Here is a 19,327-nt window from a genome sequence, read left to right on the forward strand (position 1 = left end):
ACTTAATGTCTGTAGTCAATGAGTATGTATATTCTTTTGAGATATCCTTTTGAAGCAATACTAGTCGTGCATAAAAATAGTGTAATCTGTAAATTTGTGAATATAGATATATCTATACATAAAAATAGTCACATTGATGCATTTAACCAGGTGTAAAAAAAAAAAAAAAAAAAAAAAAAAACTTTCTTTTATTTAAAATAAATAAATAAATAAAAATCTGCATTTAAATTAATATGTAACCACATTTTAAATTAGACCTCAAAACTAATAATAACATTTACACAATAAAATAAAATCACCAATCATATCCCATGGACTTTGTAAGAAGCAGTCTAACCAGGAAAAGCGGTCTAACAAAAAAAAAAAAATAATAATAATAATAAAATAAATAAATAAAAGCTATTTTTGGATTACATTGGTGCTAGTATGTGATCCTTATCCTGCAATTTGTTTACGCTTTACCTATGCAGGAGCACCAGAACCCCCGCCAATTTCAGCACTCATTGCCATTGGCTGATATTAAATATGCATCCAAACTCGGTTTACTTCATTTAGACAATAATTTGTTATAGTTTCAAAACTTGATATGATTTCAAACAGGTTGTTTTTTTTTTGTTTTTTTTGTTTTTTTTTGCCTCTGTACTATTAATTTCTCAGAGAAGCAGTATATCACTACTCTCTATATCACTATCTATTTGTCTATCTATCAGACACAACTTAAGAGAATACTTACATATGTCAATGGTTTACTCAAGTTATGCGAGTATAACATTTGTGAAGACTGTCTTTCAACATCAGCACAGAATAATTAATATTCGTAATCTCTGCCTTTTCTTTAGTGACATCACAAGCCATCCCTTTTTAGCATCCTTGCCCACTCTAAAACTAATTTCTCTGCAGAAAGTGCACATTTAGAGGTTCCAGGACCTTAGGGAATGAGCCAAAAGTTCGCCCATGTACCCTTGAGCAGGCTCCTAACACTAGGTTGCTCCAGGGAGCCTGTCCCTGTAATAAAATTGCTGCAAGTCACTTTGGATAAAAGCGTTCTCTAAATGTGTACCATCACAGAACGATGGTACCACCATAGTAGGAAATCAGATGCTTTTATCCAAAGTGGTTGAAGTACACTCATTACAGCGACAGTTCCCTTGGAGCAACTAAGTGTCTTGCTAAAGGGCAGAATGGTGATAGTCCATGGATCGCCTGTTGCGGTGCTCAAACTAAGAACTTTTTGATTACAAGCCCAGAACTACTACGTCATCCCATTAATAAAAAATAATAATAAAGGGAAAGGTTAGAGAATGTAGGGATCATCAGTTGTCCTCTGTGCAATGCGGAAGGGTATACAAGTGCTCAGGAGGCTAAAGGCAATGGAAGACTCTTTTGAGGTTAATCTCTACTGTATATATGAACTAGTTTAATCTGTTCTGCGGCACTATTGATGGATCTGATAGTGATGCTAATGCATTAATCAGAGCTCTTACTGGATGGCTAAAGCTGCATAGTTATTCTATACATTCCTGTGTAGCATAAAGGCCTGCTTATGCATTTATGCAAAAGCAGCATAGTGAATGGTACTTTCCATCTATCTATCTATCTATCTATCTATCTATCTATCTATCTATCTATCTATCTATCTATCTATCTATCTATCTATCTATCTATCTATCTATCTATCTATCTATCTATCTATCTATCTAAACATTGCATATGTAATACAACACATATTAAGCAGCGTTGGCATTATGAAATCATCTAGCAGCGCCCTCTGCAATGTCTGCGATCGTGAACAGGGCTCACTGTTATTGCTTGCTTTGCATTGGTCGGGTTGGTATATTCTCTTTCCAGGTAGACAGTAATAACTCAAAGCTTGCTGCCACAGACACTCAGATGTTCCCCCGTTGAGACTGATTTGATGAGATGGTGATGCCTCCATTCATTTGACTGAGGAACCTGAAAAGCCCTGAGTGGATCACATGGGGTTTGCATTTAATATTTTCAGTGACTGAGCCATGAGAAGGACTTGTGTTTACTTGTGTTCACTCATACAAACCATCCCATTACCAGCATCTACCGTGATCTATACATGCAAATGTATGCACATATCACATGTTCCCCAGCGTGCCGTACAGGTTGTAATGTGTTTTACATGGGCAAGTTGTGCATCCCTTTAACCCCAAGTAAACCCCAGGAAACCCTTGCACTAGTGCCTCAATAGCCGCATTTTCCACTATCGGGCCAGTGCGAGCCCGGGCTTAAAATGGGCCGGGCGGGGCAAATAGCCTCGGGCCAGTAGCACCGAGGCCAGAATAGCGCAGGGTTTCCACAGTCGAGCCTGAAGCTCCATTGCGCGTCACTAAAACAAGCACTTTACACGCCTCTCAGGAACAACGTCACGCAACCTCATCATTTCACCGACAGAGAAGTTATCAGAAAACTAATAAGAAATAAATCACTGGAACATGCGGGATCACACACGATAAAAGCGGCCATTTGTTTGCATGCTTAAATATGCAAATTCGAAAGCATCAATGTTTTACTATAGAATAAATGATACATGGTAGCATGTTTAGCGTTACATTGTTTAAAATATTTCTGCCATATGGTGATTATAATCCACATCAGATCGGATTGCGTTATTTCAAACGCTCGCTGCTGACTAAAAGTTAGTTTCGAGCACTTTATTTTAAAAAGTCTTTAATACTGGTGTTATAGCTGTTATCTTTCTGAAATGATCCGTAGCGCTGAGCTCTCCAGACGGGGAGAAACTCCGCCTTTGTTCAGAACCACTCCTCTAGCCCCAGCTGGCCCGCTTTGGCCCAAGGTTTACGTTTGGCTGAAAAACCCTGGCCATTGGCCCCCAATCAAGCCCCGGAAGTGACAGTGAAAACGCAACTGGCCCTGGGACGCACTAGCACGCCCGGTTTAAGCTGGACAGTGGAAGCACATCTATTGGCTCAGTGCACCATTTTCCTGCAATCTACTAATAAAAACTATTAGTAATTCATTTTTAGGCTTTCTTGGGCTGTTTTGCTGTTATAAAAAACTGGCAGATGTTCTGTAAGGTCAGTAAACAACAGAACAATCACAGCATGTGAGTGCTGCTCACAGATCACTGTCTGAAATTAAAATACATAATGAGAATATCCACCATATGCGCAAGGATTTAACATCAAAAACATCAACAGCTTGGTCTGCAACTCGCTTGGAATCCTCCTTGATCCCTTGGCAGGTTTTTTTCTGGGTATCTTAAACCCCATTAAAGTAATTAAAATGTTATTTGTTTTGTGATGAGATTCTAGCGACATGTTGTAAAGGTGAGAGGTGGTTTATCAGATGCAAGAGCATATGGAGCTCACCAGCAGTGGAAACAGGAAGTGATCAGCCACAATTACTGGGAAATGACACTGGAGTGGAGGAAACTAGGGTAAATCAGGGCTATCAAACACTTTTAATTTACTTTAAACCACTTTGCTGTACCATAAAATCTCCACGTGTCCGTGAGGGAAACATCTTGCCCCCCGCCCCAGACCATGATAGATAATAAAATAAATGTCTTAAGAGGATTAAAAATGCTTGGCCTGGTAAATCTGTATACAGCTGGTTCCCTCAGCCGACACGTAACTACAATACATGTGTCAGGGAAAGTTTACAGCTTTCCAAATATTGGTCCAGCGAAGCGGGTGACAGAAGATGTGGGACTGCGATGGCCGTTGGGTTCAGCGATGTGGAAAGGAGCGTAGAGGAGCAGAAATGAGGGAGGTGATGTACGACTGCTGAGTCTGAAAATGCGCTCTTCGAATTTACAGTCTTGGTGAAGGGGGTGGGAGTGGGAAGATTTTAAAAGATGTTTTCCAATTATTAAAGACTGTACAAACCGGGGGGAGGGTAAATGGTGAATGTTCATGTGCTAACTCCAGCTGTATGTGTGTGTGTGTGTGTGTGTGTGTACCGCTTCTTAACCTCTGCGCCGACTGATTTATACACCCACTAACACTCTCCTGAACTCCAAGAGTGTAATTAAAGCAGGCTGCTCAAAACGAACATCCATTCCACATTAGTTGCTCTCTCTGTGGATTTACTGTGATGTGGGGTAAAGAGGGTCTTCTCTCAGTGGGGGCAGGCCAGGGAGGTCTATAATACCTGGAGAAAGCAATCTGTTAGCATTAATATTCATCTTAACTGTCCCAGGACCACCCGGAAGTGTGTGATTTAAAATCTGCAACACTTGCTCATGGCCCCACTTTTTGAGCCAATCAACACAGAACGCCATCTGACAAAGTGCATTTTCAGACCCTTAGATTATATGCTTTGTTGGGAAGCAGGGACTTAAATTGTTGCAATCTGGCATTATCTTCTTGGTTCACTGTTGGGCCTTCTCACCACAACTGGACTTCTGCAGAGTTGATTCTTAATTGGGCAGAGACCAGCTTTTTTTCAAAAGACTATAGATATACAAATATGTTTCACTCCTATAACTTATGACTGAGAGACACTGCAACGTGCAATATGCCCCCTTATAAGTGAGAGAGTCAATTGCTTTTTGGAAAAGTCATTGCGTCACTGCAGTAGTCGTTAGAAGCTCTGGTTCCCATAAAAACCTGAGACTCACTCATTGGTTAGTTTAGCCTGAAAAAATAAGCCTTTTTAATGATTTTTTTAGCATAGGGAACAACATTTATGCGGCAGACAATTTCAGATTTGTTGCTGATTTGATATATGCAATTCAATTATGAGTTTGCCCAGGAGTTTTTGAAATTTCAGGATTCTCCCATTCATTTAGATAGGACTTGGTCATGGATGCCCGGAGACATTGCAAATATGGACACTGAGTGAACAGACTTTCCTTGTAAGGGACTTTGGCTTGTTCAGACGATCTTGAACCGATTGTATTGGTGCAGCTAAAAACAAGATTGTTGTGTTCATATAAGCCTAAACAAACCAAATTAAATGAAAATGTGCCAGGTTATGAAAAAAAAAAACTTGCCAAACAAGCCAGGTGTGAAAATACCCCATGCAAACAGTCTTAAACCTTTCATGAGTAACAGGGAAACAGGCACACAGGGAAAAGTCAATTTCAAACTTGAATAACAAGTTTCGAATGGTTGAAAACAACAATCTTCTAGGACATCTTACAAATGAGAGGGTGACTATGGTGATTGTATGCTCTGAAAGTTGACATCTTGATGCTTAGAAAGTGAGGACAATTTTTTTTTTTTTTTCTACCTGACTGTGTTGTATGGTGAGTTTATGAAAGGAATAGCTCACCCAAAATGAAAATTCTGTCACCGTTTACTCACCCTCGTGCTATTTCAAACATAGAATATGACTTTCTTTTTCCAAGGAACACAAAAGATTTTTTTTCATTTATTTTTTTGGTAAACAATATACTACCTGCTCTTTTCCTTATAATAAAAGTAGTAAATGGGTGTGGGTGCTGTCAAACTCCAGAATGACAAAAAGCACCATAAAAGTGTCAGGAAAGTATGCCAAGTCTTCTTAAGTAATACAGCAACATTGTGTGAGGAACAGAGTAACATTTATGATGCTTTTGATCGAAAATCTTGTCCTAACTGGGCTGACAGGAGTGCCTATGTTTCTCTTAACCAGTGAAATATTTACCTAGCTTTGTTCTTTAATCCAAAGAGCAGACAGAATACTTCATTTCCTTGATGCAAATGTCAGGTAATAGTATTGCATAACAGTGTAATATAATGTTGATATGCTTTTACGTTGACAGCAAAAACTCTCCTGATGGGAATGCCAGTTTGACAGGAATGCCCTTCTGTCTAATGCCTTGCTGTTTTATGTCTATGTTCTGTTTTTAATTTGGATCAGTGCTGACCGATCTGACACTTTGTTCAATTGTCATGGTGATGGAGAGCGAAAATGCATAACAAAAAGCTTTTAAGCTGTGCTGATTGCTGAAGTCAAGCGTGTAGACCTCAGCTTCTTGAGTTAGAGACATACTGGAGAATGATGCTGTCATGCACGACAGTCAGAAGTTGCAAAATGTTAGGCGTTATTTATGCCTAAACTGTTCTCAAATACTTATCTTATTGAACAGTGACTACAAATAAAACAAAAGTTCAGCGGTGTGCATTGCAGTTCCAGTTTTTATTTGGAGGTTTGAACACACTGAGAAATGCTGGGTTATCTCAATCCAACTTTGGGTCAAATTTGGACTAACCCAACTTTTGGGTTAAAACATTTCATGCAAAAATGGTTGGGCTAGTCCATATTTCACCCAAAGTTGGGTTGAAACAACCCAGCATTTTTTAGAGTGAATCCATCTCCAGATTCAAAGGCAATATTTTTATGTTTCCTTGTGCAAATTCTAATAGCTGTATGGTGTAGAGGGTCTAACATAGAAAAACGGAAGAACTTCAGTGAAAAATGACTTAAATGTCAGTCTCTTCCTTACACAAAGCTATCACAATATAGTGCACAAGTCATATATACAACTTTTATGATACTTTTATGTGCTGTTTGGAGCTTGACAGTTACAATCACCATCCTCTCATCCCTTCTTTATGTTCTTTTGTGGTTCCATGTAACACAATGTAAAAAAAAAAAAAAAAAAAAGATTTTGAATGACAAGATATAATATATTACTTTATTTCAGTGTATTGGTCAGTCTTGTTATTTATTTATTTATTTTTCTAGAGAGAAAGCAGTCAGAGGACTGACTCACCTGTCTGCGAAGATCACGGGTCTTCTTGGTCATCTTGTCAATAGCTGAATTTAACAGGTCTCCTTTTTCCTTTCTTCCGGTCTGCAATAAAAGGGGAAAAAAGTGGAGAAATGTAATATTGCCATTTCATGTCCTGCAAGCTCACAGCAAAAAAAAAAAAAAAAAAAACACGAAAGGGTAACAAACAAATTAAGAGAGATAGGTTTAGTCAAAAATGCTGTTGTCTGCCTTGAGTGGGGTTTGGCGTAGGTTTTTAAGAACCTCTTGAAACTGGAAGCCTTTTAGTGCCTCTAATGTAAACACAGTAGGGATGGAATAAAGCAAGTGCTGCAAAAAGCAACAATAGGGTGTGGACATGACCAACAATAAAAAGACAGAGCATTATAGACCACAGTAGCAGATTTTGGAGACAGACTGACATGAAGGAATCTTCCATGCTACATCTCACCTCCACATAAACGGCTGGCCAGAGGCAGACCCTAAAACATCAGGGATTAAATCTTTACCGCGGTATAAAAGCCACATCATGGGGTACTGAGGACTCCATGATGAAGCTGAAAGGAGACTGTAGCATGAAGAAATTTGAAAATATATACATACTGATCTAATCTTTTTATATTCTAATCTTATATACAATTTCACTAATCCAATTGACTGGCTTTATGAAACATTCTGAAATAAAGGAGCAAAGTTTCCATTATTTATTGTTTTATCAATTCGCCTGAAAGGTACTGGATCGATCAGAAAGTACTAATGACTGAATTTATCTTGAATCTATAAGGTTAGTGGAATGAAATCGATGAAAAAATATATATATATTGTTTGAGGCACTTAATATAGCAAGTAAACCAGCCGAACTGCGTAGTTTGCTTTTGTTTTTAAGTCTGGGAAATAAATTGTATGTTTTAGTTTGGGTTGACATTCTTTGTTTTATGTTCAAGAAAAATCCATTTTAGAAAAAGCTTAGTGTTCCACATAAAAGGTATAATTCGGTCAGACCATCTCTTGCTGTTAAAATAGGCTTTTTATTAGCCAAAATAAGCTGCAGTGTGGACTAGACTTGATACCATGAGGGAAAAGTCCAGCTAGTTCAGGAATGTCATGCACCATATAGTCTGAATGCCCCTGTTTGCTTCCTGTCTTATTGTTCCAGTGGCTGTTGCCCTCAAAAATGGAATCTCTTTCCCCTGTCAGAGTGAGCTGGTAAAATGTGCTCGGGTTGAAATGAGGATGGTTCCACTTGTTAACGAGTAATTAAAGATTTTGCAGTGGTGGCGGCCATCTCCCTTAGGTCGGATCTGCCAGACAGCTCACAGCTGTCTCCTTTATGTCAGTGTCAGAGAAAACTCTCACCGTAGATGACAACACACATCCCATCTCTCTCTCTCTCTCTCTCTCTCTCTCTTTCCCTCTCAGCAGTGAGACTGCAGGCTATTGCTCCATACAAACACAAACAGTATCCTATTAAATATGGACAGCAGGGCTGAAACAACTAAATGCCTGCAAGAATTTGCCAGAAAATGATACAGTGGTGGAGTGTGTGAGAACATGATGATGGTGCAATGCAGGGATGTTTAAGAAGCCATTTGCAATCTATTTAAAGTGTTTTATTAGGAACACTCTCAAAATTATTGAAATAATTGCTCGGAATCTCACTTTTTTTTCCTGTGGAATAGCTTCTTCCAATAAATGCTAGAAAATAACAGTCAAACAAACAATTAATTGAAGATTATATATATATATATATATATATATATATATATATATATATATATATATATATATATATATATATATATATATATATATATATATATATATATATATATATATATATATATATATATATATATAGAATTTAATATAAATAATTATAATATTGACCTTCATTATCATGTTTTTTTTTTTTTTTTTTTTTTTACAATGTTAAAAGATCAGAATCAGTCTGAATGAAGATTATTTTAGCTGCATAATGATCCATGTGCAAAGGTTTTTGCCCAGGCGTGAATTGATATCCAAAGCAGACTGATAATTGGTCTATCCACATTCATTTGGAAGATGACCCTCTGAATAAGTACTGGATACTGAAGCCATCATAACCTTTACCAGAGCCACCATTTCAAATAGTATCCATGAAAGCAGCAAATGATTTTTTGGTACCATGGAGCGCAATTAGGAGGCCAAGCGTTAACCCCCCTCTACCTTTAGCAAAGAGAGACAGAGACAGAGAGAAAGAGAAAGACAGCTATGAGCATATCTGAAATCAAGCTCTCCTAACACAGTGCAGCATGGAGTTCTTCTAACTTAGAGCAGGGACCTACATCAGCCCTGTCAGAAACTCTCATGTGTCCAACAGACATCAATTTCAAACCAAGGCACTCATAGTGAACAGCATCACAACCCAGCCACTGCTTTAAGACAAATACACTGAGATGTATATATGTATATAAATATGCTTATTTTATTTTAATGCCTCTGCTTATATCGTGTGTACTGATGCTTTGATAATATTGTATGTGAAATAATAATTATATACTGCTTTGAAACTGAAACCGGAAGAAAGAGTCAGAGTAAAAGAGAGCTAATTCAACAGATGTTTCAGCATGGACATCTGATTCAAAAATCTGATTGATTGAATTTATTAACAAATTAATTCCTTTTTCCTTCATTGTACCGAAATGAAATCTTTCATCAGTGCTGTCTGAAAGAGAGGCATCTGAGCAGAGAATTGCAAATCAGAGGCAACAGTTGAAACAGCAGAAACAGTTGTATTTAGCCTGAGTGTTATGAGATTGCTCAAAATTAATGATCATGTTGCCAAGCAACCGTCCTCCAGTTCCGCCTAGATGTTATTAATACACGGGCACTGCAAATGCTGTCTCATGTTAAAGTGGCTAGTTCAATCAATAAATCAATTAAACTGGATGAAGAGGCCAGCAAATCTCCATGGAATTCAGAATCAGCAAACCCAAGAGAACAAGACACAATCTAAAGACATTTCCCTTTGTTCTACTAGTGCACCATGACCGGCCAATCATCTGTATGGGACTCTAACGCAAGGGTGTCTCACAGATATGGCCTTCGGAATAAAATAAATAAATAAATAAATAAAAACTTTTGAAAGCATTGACTGGATTTGCAACAGATGGCACAACATTAATAGTCAGGAAAACGGCAGGTGTTGCGTAGTTACAAGAGAAAGTTCTCATAAAGCATGAATTCGGTAGCAAAAAGCCTGAAAAAGAAAAGAAAAAATGTATCTTTATATGTCGTATAAAGAAAGATGAATAAACAATAACAGAATGTAAATTAGTATGAAGAGAATAATCTAAATAATCACATTTTTGTCAAAATGTATATTCCTCTGTTGTTTTACTGCTTAATTTCGGTGAATTTTAATTAACTGAATTCCTCTTCCTGCCCATATTAATTCAGAATTCAATTCAACATCCTGCAAGGTGTGACTAATTTATTCAAATTCCAGCTCGTGAATTGAAAGGGTGCCAAGTTTTAGCTATCCATACTTTGTCCGCGGTAAGGCCACAACAAAGCTGTTACAGACTATCATGAAATGTGCGTCTTTCGGCTGAAATCTGAAGGAAACAGAAGCACCCAGAGGCAACTCAACAGATTTCCCCTCTCTGAAGTTTCTCATGGAAATGATGACATGGACAGGTACAAGGGAAAAACACACAAGTTTCAGAATTGTTTCCAAGTTTTTACAAGAATTCTCACTCCTGTGCTTCCTGTCAGAGTTTGAGATGTACACAAGGAACTCCAAATGACGTTTCCAACTCCACTTTGATAAATTTTCAGCTGTGAATTTCCTGCACCTGGAGTTAATGTAGATACAAACATTGGCTTTACATAAGATCCATTATTATTCAGTGTTAAGACACACAGCTGTGTCTGAAGCTTGCAAGGAGCGTTATGATTATCTGTTGGCTTACACAGACGACGATAGACAAAACTTTTCCAAAACAGGTTACAGCTGCTTATTACCACGATATGTTTAAGTGTGCAACTGCGTAACAATAGCATTCGTCCACATTACATAACATTAATCTTGCTCCCTGTTTGGACATTAAGGGTAAAATATCCTGTCACTTCATATATGTTCTTCACGCTCCAGTTATAAATAGAATTATTTCACATTAAGGGCACAGATTGCTTCAATCAAGCGCAGGAGACAAGGATGCCCCAGAAGAATGTTTTGAAGACCATTCTCCACACTGAATGCAGCTACCAACACCACATTACTTAAATGCCAATTTAAATAGTATTAAAGACCATATTGCAACGGTCTTCTGGGAGATTGAGAACAGTGAGGAACATTAGATAGATATGAAGGAGACAAAGTGACCCCTACTTCAGGGAATAAACTGATATGGTCAATAACAATCACTAAAGCAGTGCATTTAAGGCTCAAGTAACCATTTATTCACTGCAAACCGGCCCTATACATAACAATAAAAGACACACACACACACACACTATAATGTATATATGATATCAACACACACACACGGCCACAGAGAGGACTCACTGAGAACATATATACATATACTCTTCACAAAACTCTCAAAACATTTTACTGGATGAATGAAAGACAAGGAGAATGAAGATACAACGGTCTCAAATCCATTTTCTCAGACTTTCAGATGCCGCTGTACATAAAGTTTAACTGCCACTGGTTTGCACACATATTCTTCCCATAAATGCCCCTTACACTGTATTTACTTTGGAGAATGAGATGGAGATGAAACTGAGATGACAGCATCAGATCAGAGTCTACAGAAACTGAGTTTGAAAAGCCATCAATGTCTTGATGCTTGAAATGTGATGCATTTCCCTGCTACTGAATAGTTTCACTCTAAATCTTTGATATTTGACTGTATACTGTTTGACTGACATTTACTGTACACTGTCTACTCCAAAATCAATAAAATTATTCTGTTCAATAAATTTATAATTGTTAAAGAATAAGGTAGCTTATATTCAGAATGGAAAAGTATACCCAGATTTTCATATCCATTTCAGTCTTCAGAATTTAGATAAATCTGTGATGCCTTATAGATTTTCCTTCTCAAAATGTAACAAGCTTGCATCCAATCTACCCCTCACCTGGCCCAAAGCATCTCAGAAGGAAGTGCAATTCATACTGTGTAAATACAAAAATCACAGTTGGGCTCCTGTGTAACACGATACCTTGGAAAGACTGCGAATATAAACATAGCAGAGGAACAGCTAACTGGACCTGATTAGCTGATTATTAATATTATTGTTTAAACTTACATTTCAGGATGTATTATTATTCTGATAAAGCATTGACTGATTGATTGATATATTCTATACAATGTTGTTTTAGACCCCATTGACTTGCACTGTGTTCGGACAAACACAGCTGAGACATTCTTTAAAATACAGTATCTTCTTTTGTGTTTTGCAGAAGAAAACATCTCATTCAGCTTAGGATCAACATCAGGGTGAGTAAGTGATTTTTGTGAAACATGCCTTTTATTATTTTTGTTTAAACATACATTTCGGGATTTAATTTCAGATTCAAATTTCTGTTAACTTCGATCCAGTGCCAAAAGAGAGTTTCAGATGCAGGCTGCTGACGTCTGCAGAGCCCAGCCCAAGACGCTGCAGCATCGTTACTCAACCCCCTATTGCTTTCAGAGCCAAATGCTAATGTGTCATTTACCTATCACTAGGAGGGAAGGTTTAGCTGGGCGTCAGACCCAAGTAAAGCAATCGGCTTCTTTAAAACCTGTGCAGCGGGGGTGTACTGTAAGTACACAAATGCAAAAATCTATTAACAATTCAAATTTATATTACCTGATGACCTGATGTCTATCCAACTGTCAAAAGTAATTATTTTTTAGCAGCAACCATACCCTTTCTGCATAGTTTTAGCTTGAAAATGTAATATTAACAAACAGATAGCCCTTAGTCAAATGTTAATTGGACAGGAGCAGTATGCACCCAATGGAGACCGAAAGCTTATGAAAATAATGGCACGCAAGCCTGTAGCATTCTACTAGTATGGTATCTTATTACAGAGAGCACTTTAGTTACACTTTCTTGGCTGCTGGTGGCCAATGTGCTCTGCAGCTGACATATGAACCTTAACAAACTCATGGAACCAAGTCAAAGTTTAGCTTTCAGTCCATGTCCATCAGCTTTAAAGCCTTGTATATGCAAGTGTAACTGACAATTGAAATGTTGTAGTATATTAAAGGCTGTGATGTGACCTTAAAGCTTCACTCCAATTTCTTTTCTTTTTTTTCATTAGGAAACACAAAATCAAATAGCAAGCCATTTTTTTTGCTGTTCTGACTTAAGAAGAATCTGAATGAACAAAATTCTGAATTTAATGCAATGAGTGTAATGCAAATCCGAACTGGCTATTTCATATGCTGCCCCTGAGAGCACCTCAACAGTGCAAAACTTATCTGACTCAAAAATACATTTATTTTTTCTTTCTACAATTAAACTCATGTAAGTCTTACAAGATAAAATGCAATTCCAAGTTGTGAGTGAACCAATGAATAACTCTAATCAATGAACAAGTCCCTAATCAAATCAAATTTGAGACATTGATTATGTGACCTAATTTGTACAAGACTGTCATGCTTTTATTGAAGCACAAGATGTTATTTGGAACATCTCAGATCATTCTGGAGAACAGAATCAGGAAGGTTTCATTCCTCTAAAAAACACAGAAACATCCAGATTTGTTTTGACACAACTTCAACAGTTTTTCTTCTTCTGCTTCTTTTTCTTCATTTTACTGTCAGATGAAAGTGCCTCTTGTTAAATTTGAGACACAAGCACTAACCAACATCAAGATTCTTATGGCATGTATTATAGCACAGGCCATTTGAATCAACCACTCAAACACCAAAAATAAAAAGCAAAAGCAAAAGGGGGAAATTGAGAGAGAGAGAGAGAGAGAGAGAGAGAGAGAGAGAGAGAGAGAGAACAATTTGTTAAGTTTACTCTACATAATAGGAAGTCAGATCATAATTAAGATCTGTTCAGCTGCAGAGCTGTAATTCACAGGAAGTGCTGATTTGATGGGACCGTGTTAAGCACTGCCGTGAGGTCCAGAATAGTGAGAATATTGTGATTACAAGATTGAGAACAGAATCGAGGGAGGTGACGATCGTTTCACCCTTCTGCGTCGAAAAGCATTGCTGTCACACACAGGCTGTTTCAGGAGGCAAAGCACAACTCCATTGTCTGGTGGGTTTTATCAGAAGTAATCACTGATTTCATAAGAGCGAGTTGCCCAGTGAGTGAGCTAGAGTCCTGAGATGAAAAGATGATTTTAATAAGGGTATTTAGGTGTAATTATACACCAGCTCGGACTTGATGAGGGTGAGTGGGTAAGGGACAACTGTGCAGAGTGTGTGTGGGTTTATAAGACAAATCACACTGTGAATTCTTCCCGTAATCACTCCAGCTGAAGAGAAGAGGAAAGAAAATCAAAAGTGAGATCTCTTTAACATCTCTTATTTTGACAGAAATGAGTTTACTTTAAGATTGAATGTAAATTTTTTCTTGAGTCTCCTGCTTCTCACATTTGTCTCCTTTAAAGTTTTAGAAGACACTTCATCATCATCAGACTGTGCTCAGATTTTTCTCCCAAACTAAAGATTCTGGTGGTCTCATATTTGTCTCTTCCAGTGTTTCAAACAAGATCTCAGTAACATCACACACGGTGCTCAGATTTCCCTCATACACTAAAGTCATTTTTCTCTCAACAACTTTACAAAGTGTGCAAATGTCATATGTCTCAAAATGAACGCAATGATTTCTACCATATAATATGCATTAATAATCTAATTAGTCTTTAATTATCGTTATTTCTGCATGATTTCTCTCTTAATATGAGCTTAAACTCTGAATCACAAGCCCCCTCCCCCCATTTAGAGCCTTTTGAGTACAGGTGGTGCACGCTTTGTAAAGTTGAGATATTTTACAAATTTCAAAAAAGACAAATATTGGACCCCCAGAGTCTTTAGCTTGAGAGAAACCTGAGCTCAGTGTGTGATGTTATTGAGATCCCTTAAAAACTTCTGAGGATACAGATGTGAGAGATCCAGTGTCTCTAGCTAAGAAAAAAAAAAAAAAAAAAAAAATCTGAGTACAGTGTGTGATGATGATGAGATCTCTTCTAAAACTTTAAAGGAGACAAATGTGAGACAAAAGTGTTACGAGTTATTTGTGGGATGTTAAAGAGAACGTTTTATTTCATTTTTTTCTCACCTCTGGTTAGCTTCTCTAATTTAATCTCTAATTTACATCGTCTCTACACTTTTTTTTTTTTTTTTTTTGTAATGAGATGCTTCGTGGTGAACACAAAATCTGGATAGAGATTGCAATAAAATAATGAAGATATATTCCGTTTCATCCACCACATTGTCAGTATTAACTTTTTTCCACGATTTCTCAAGTCTCATTTGTGTCTACTTCAATTTATCCTAAGGAATTTTAGAATAAACCTCTGAAATGTTGTTGATATCAAAATGTGTGATGAATGAGAATCTCATCTAAGTTTCCTGAGCTTAGGAAGATCAATTAATGAGTTTCCTTTGGGTTTCTTCAAGATAGTTCAACTCTTGGCTCCATTTGAAGGAGCAGTTATGTCAATATTTTGTTATGTCAATCACTACATATGCTGATTTAGACATAAGTTAGTTTGGGAAAATCTTTGTAAAATTAGTACATAACTTTTTTTTTTCTTTTTTTTTATTTTTTTTTAATTAACAATTGATTTCAAAAATGATAAAAAAAAAACTGACAGTGATTTTTTTTTTTTTTTACTGTAATGTTACAAAAAATCTTGTGCAGATCAGCATATTACAATAATTTCTGAAGGTTCATGTGACTGAAGACTAGGATAACGGATGCTGAAAATTCAGCTTTTACACCTTTTGAAATTACATAAATTATATTGTAATAACATTTCACAATAATACTGTTTTACTGTATTTTTATCAAATAAATGCAGCTTTGGTTGAAAAAAGTTTAAAGTTTTGTGCTCGTGTTCAAACAAAAGCAGTAGAGTCGGCATCTATCCGACAAATTATGTTTATCAGAAATAGATCACTGCTTTCATAATAGATCAAATAAACAATAGTGTCATTCCACTATGACTGTACAAGAAATACGAGAGGACAGCGTACCTGGAAAATACATTTACAACTGTCCTTTTGAGCTGAAGTCCCCTGAGCATCTAGGAGTTTGCAAAACAAATTAAATGTGACTGGTTGATGGATGTGTTCATTTTTGATGGTCCCCTGAAAATACAGGAGACTTACCGGGGATCATAATGTGGTGTAATGCAGACGTTTAAAAATAGACATGAGTTGATGCATGGAGGCAGGGAGGGACTGCGCTACGAGATCTGAGGCCGGAGAAGGAAGAGTTATTAGGCCAACACAAAACTGATTGTCTATTCCTGCTGCAGAGCTAAGCACATAGCAGCCATGCAGTCTGAGGAAACATGAACTGAATGGCAAGTGGATGCTTAGGAAATTTAGAGAGAGAGAGAGAGAAAGTGAGGGAGGTCAATGAGAATGAGTTTACAGGGAAACAAAGACCTACACTAATGAATGAGAAAGGTTAAGAGGGAAAAAATAAGTAGTATGAGAAAGCTGCTCTGTTTGGAAGTTGTGGTGGAAGGCCTGAAAATTTTGTCAGAAACAACAGAAGACTATTTTTGGAACAGAGGGCTCGAAGAACCAGGTTAGTGACACGAGCAACTCATTGAGAGAAACTAGGCAACAATTCCTCTTTTCTTTTCTAGCTGTGTATTGTTGAAGCACTCTATTTCATTTTAATGGATTATATATTTACAAGCAATTAAAAATTGGTTTGCAATATATATATATATATATATATATATATATATATATATATATATATATATAGTAAAACAATTTTAATTATATATACTTAATTATATCACTGGCCACCATTGGGTACACTATTGTCATAAAGGGATGGACATGGTCAGCAACAATACTCAGGTAGGCTGTTGCGTTTAAATGATGCTCAATTGGTATTAAAGGGCCCAAAATGTGCCAAGAAACTATCCCCCACACCATTACACCACCTGCCTGAACCATTGAGACAAGACAGGATGGATGCATGCTTTAATGTTCTTTACACCAAATTCTGACCTATCCTCTGAATGTCACAGCAGAATTTGAGACTCATCAGACAAGGCAACGTTTTTACAATCTTCTATTTTTTAAGTTTAACCCCTTACTAGTAACCCCCCTTTTTTGGCATGGAGACCGAAATTACATACCCAAAATAAAAAGGTTTCTGCTCATGATTCTTTCTGACCAGATACATAATCAACCTTTGTTCACAAAGCTGACACTTTAAAGTTTACTGTTCAGGAATCAGAATCACTCAGACTGTTATGATAATAGAGATATATACGCTCAAACATAAAAACAAAAATAAAAATATAAAAAAAATATGTTTTAAATGTATTTAAAAAAATGTTGATGTAGGAAATGAGTTTGAAAACACAGTGTAGCTAAGGCCACAAGTCTTCCAAAACTTCATAAAAAATTTCATAATCAAATCTGTAAAACTGTGAATTTTATGAAATATTTTCTAAGGCCATGTCATGTATGTTTTTAGAGAAGGCTAATCAGATTGATTTATGGCCCTTGTCATCTCTGTAAGATCTCACATGTAAACATTCCTGTGCTCTTTGTGTATGTTTCACTGTTGAAAGCTGCCCGATTCATTATTGTATTGTTCTCACCAAACGAGTCTTTCACACCTCCGCCAGGTATGACACATTATCCGCATTATTCTTTCATCATTATTCTTTTGTTTTTATTCCACCTTTATTAGCCTTGATTGTGGTTTTTCAGGCTTTACAAAGCAACAAAGCAGCGATCTCACTTCTGTCTCTCTTTGCATTTAGCCCTTATTTATCAAAAGTCTCACTATAAAAATACAACAAAACATTTTCTTACGACCTTACGTGAATTATTGAGACAAAAATGCATTATGAAGAAGAAAAGCACCTGCTATTAGTAGCATTGGTGCTAACGTTAGCATCAAGCTACATCTGACAATTTATGAAATTATTAGTACACTTTTACTCAAAACTCACTTTAAACCCCGATCGAGTGTTTATAATAACTTCCTTTAGCGATTAGGGGTGGAATTTGGTCGTTTACTGTTGTAAAAATATGTTATTTGTAGCCTTTTTCATCGCTGCACAAGTTAGCATTTCCGATGTACATTTTCGATTTTTTTTAATAAAAACGCCCCAGATCTCAAGAAATTCTCATACCAAGCTTTACTATCGTAATCGCGAGTTTATTATTCGGATATTTTGTGTGTACAGAGGTGTTTCAGTGTTGTTTTGGCCAGATAACAACCAGGAAGTGTGCAGGAAGCATGTGACACAATGTGGCGGTGTCCATATATGACACTCTAAGATTGACACTTGCAAGGCCCAATCAGAGTCTGAGTCACACACCCCACGAGCTGTGACCACTGCGCACACACACAGATCGCTGGGAGAGGCTGTTTATCATCAGATCGCGTAAATCCGTGGAAAATGAATAGAAATGACGATTCTGTCTGAAGAAATATGAAGTAAACATCAGTAAATATATCCATATATCTCCGCAGATATGCATCTTTGGTCTAAAAATCCTTATTGACGCTGTTCAGTGAGTCTATGTGAACACAAATAAACCGCTCTTGACGTGACTGAATATGAGTGAGTGGTGAATTTCTATTCAAAATGTGGCATAATACGGATTTATTATTTTGCACTCCTGACATAAATCACTAAATATCTGTCACTGCAACAATATTTTATCAAAATATTGGTCAAATATCGAAGCTAGAATCTTTAAACTGTCAATTGATGCATGGTTTGTCCAGATGAAGTAAGACAGTGATGTTTAATGTGCTGTGAAAGTGAAACAATAATAAACTGGGGCCGTCAGCAATGTTTGCACGTAAAGGGGTTAAAGCTACTTAAATCCCCTTTCTTCCCCATTCTGATGCTCAGTTTATACTTCAAACACTAAATGCCTAAATGCATCAAGTTGCTGCCATGTGATTGGCTGATTAGCTATTTGTGTTACCAAGCAATTGGACAGGTGTACCTAATAAAGTGGCCAGATTATTACTGCTTTCACAGTCTTTTTTTAATCAAATAAATGGAGCCTTAGTGAGAATAAGAAAAATAAATCCTATTTGAAAAAAACATAAAAATATCTTCCAAATAATTCAAATATATAAATAGGATTTATCCAATAATTAAAAATGACTAGACATAATTGAAAATAATGGGGAAACAGGTAATTTGCTACTGTAGGAATTATATAGTTCACTACCAACATCAACATACACTTTTTGTACTTGGTAGAAGTCTATGAATCGAGATTCAGTTTTCATCTTACACACGTTCTTATGCCCATACACAGTCTTAACTCCTCTGGCTTCACTATCCACACATTTTCACGTCTCTCATGTCTGGCAGGTTCAGGTCCAGCACTGAGATGCTGAATGCAGCCTTGCATTTATACACACACAGGCCCGACTCCAATGCTGGGACTCAAGGGGAGCCGC

General features: G+C 36.9%; 1 protein-coding gene across 1 annotated transcript in view; it reads right to left on the reverse strand.

Annotated features, from left to right (window-relative positions):
• ctnna2 (catenin (cadherin-associated protein), alpha 2) overlaps positions 1-19,327 on the reverse strand; it is a 392,860-nt gene that overhangs the window by 88,304 nt on the left and 285,229 nt on the right. The window contains exon 8 of the mRNA XM_026273010.1: positions 6,695-6,775. Within this exon, the coding sequence (XP_026128795.1) occupies positions 6,695-6,775 (81 nt within the window). The remainder of the gene's footprint in view (positions 1-6,694; positions 6,776-19,327) is intronic.

This window comes from Carassius auratus, chromosome 1 (assembly GCF_003368295.1).
Source record: "Carassius auratus strain Wakin chromosome 1, ASM336829v1, whole genome shotgun sequence".
Classification (NCBI taxonomy): Eukaryota; Metazoa; Chordata; class Actinopteri; order Cypriniformes; family Cyprinidae; genus Carassius; species Carassius auratus.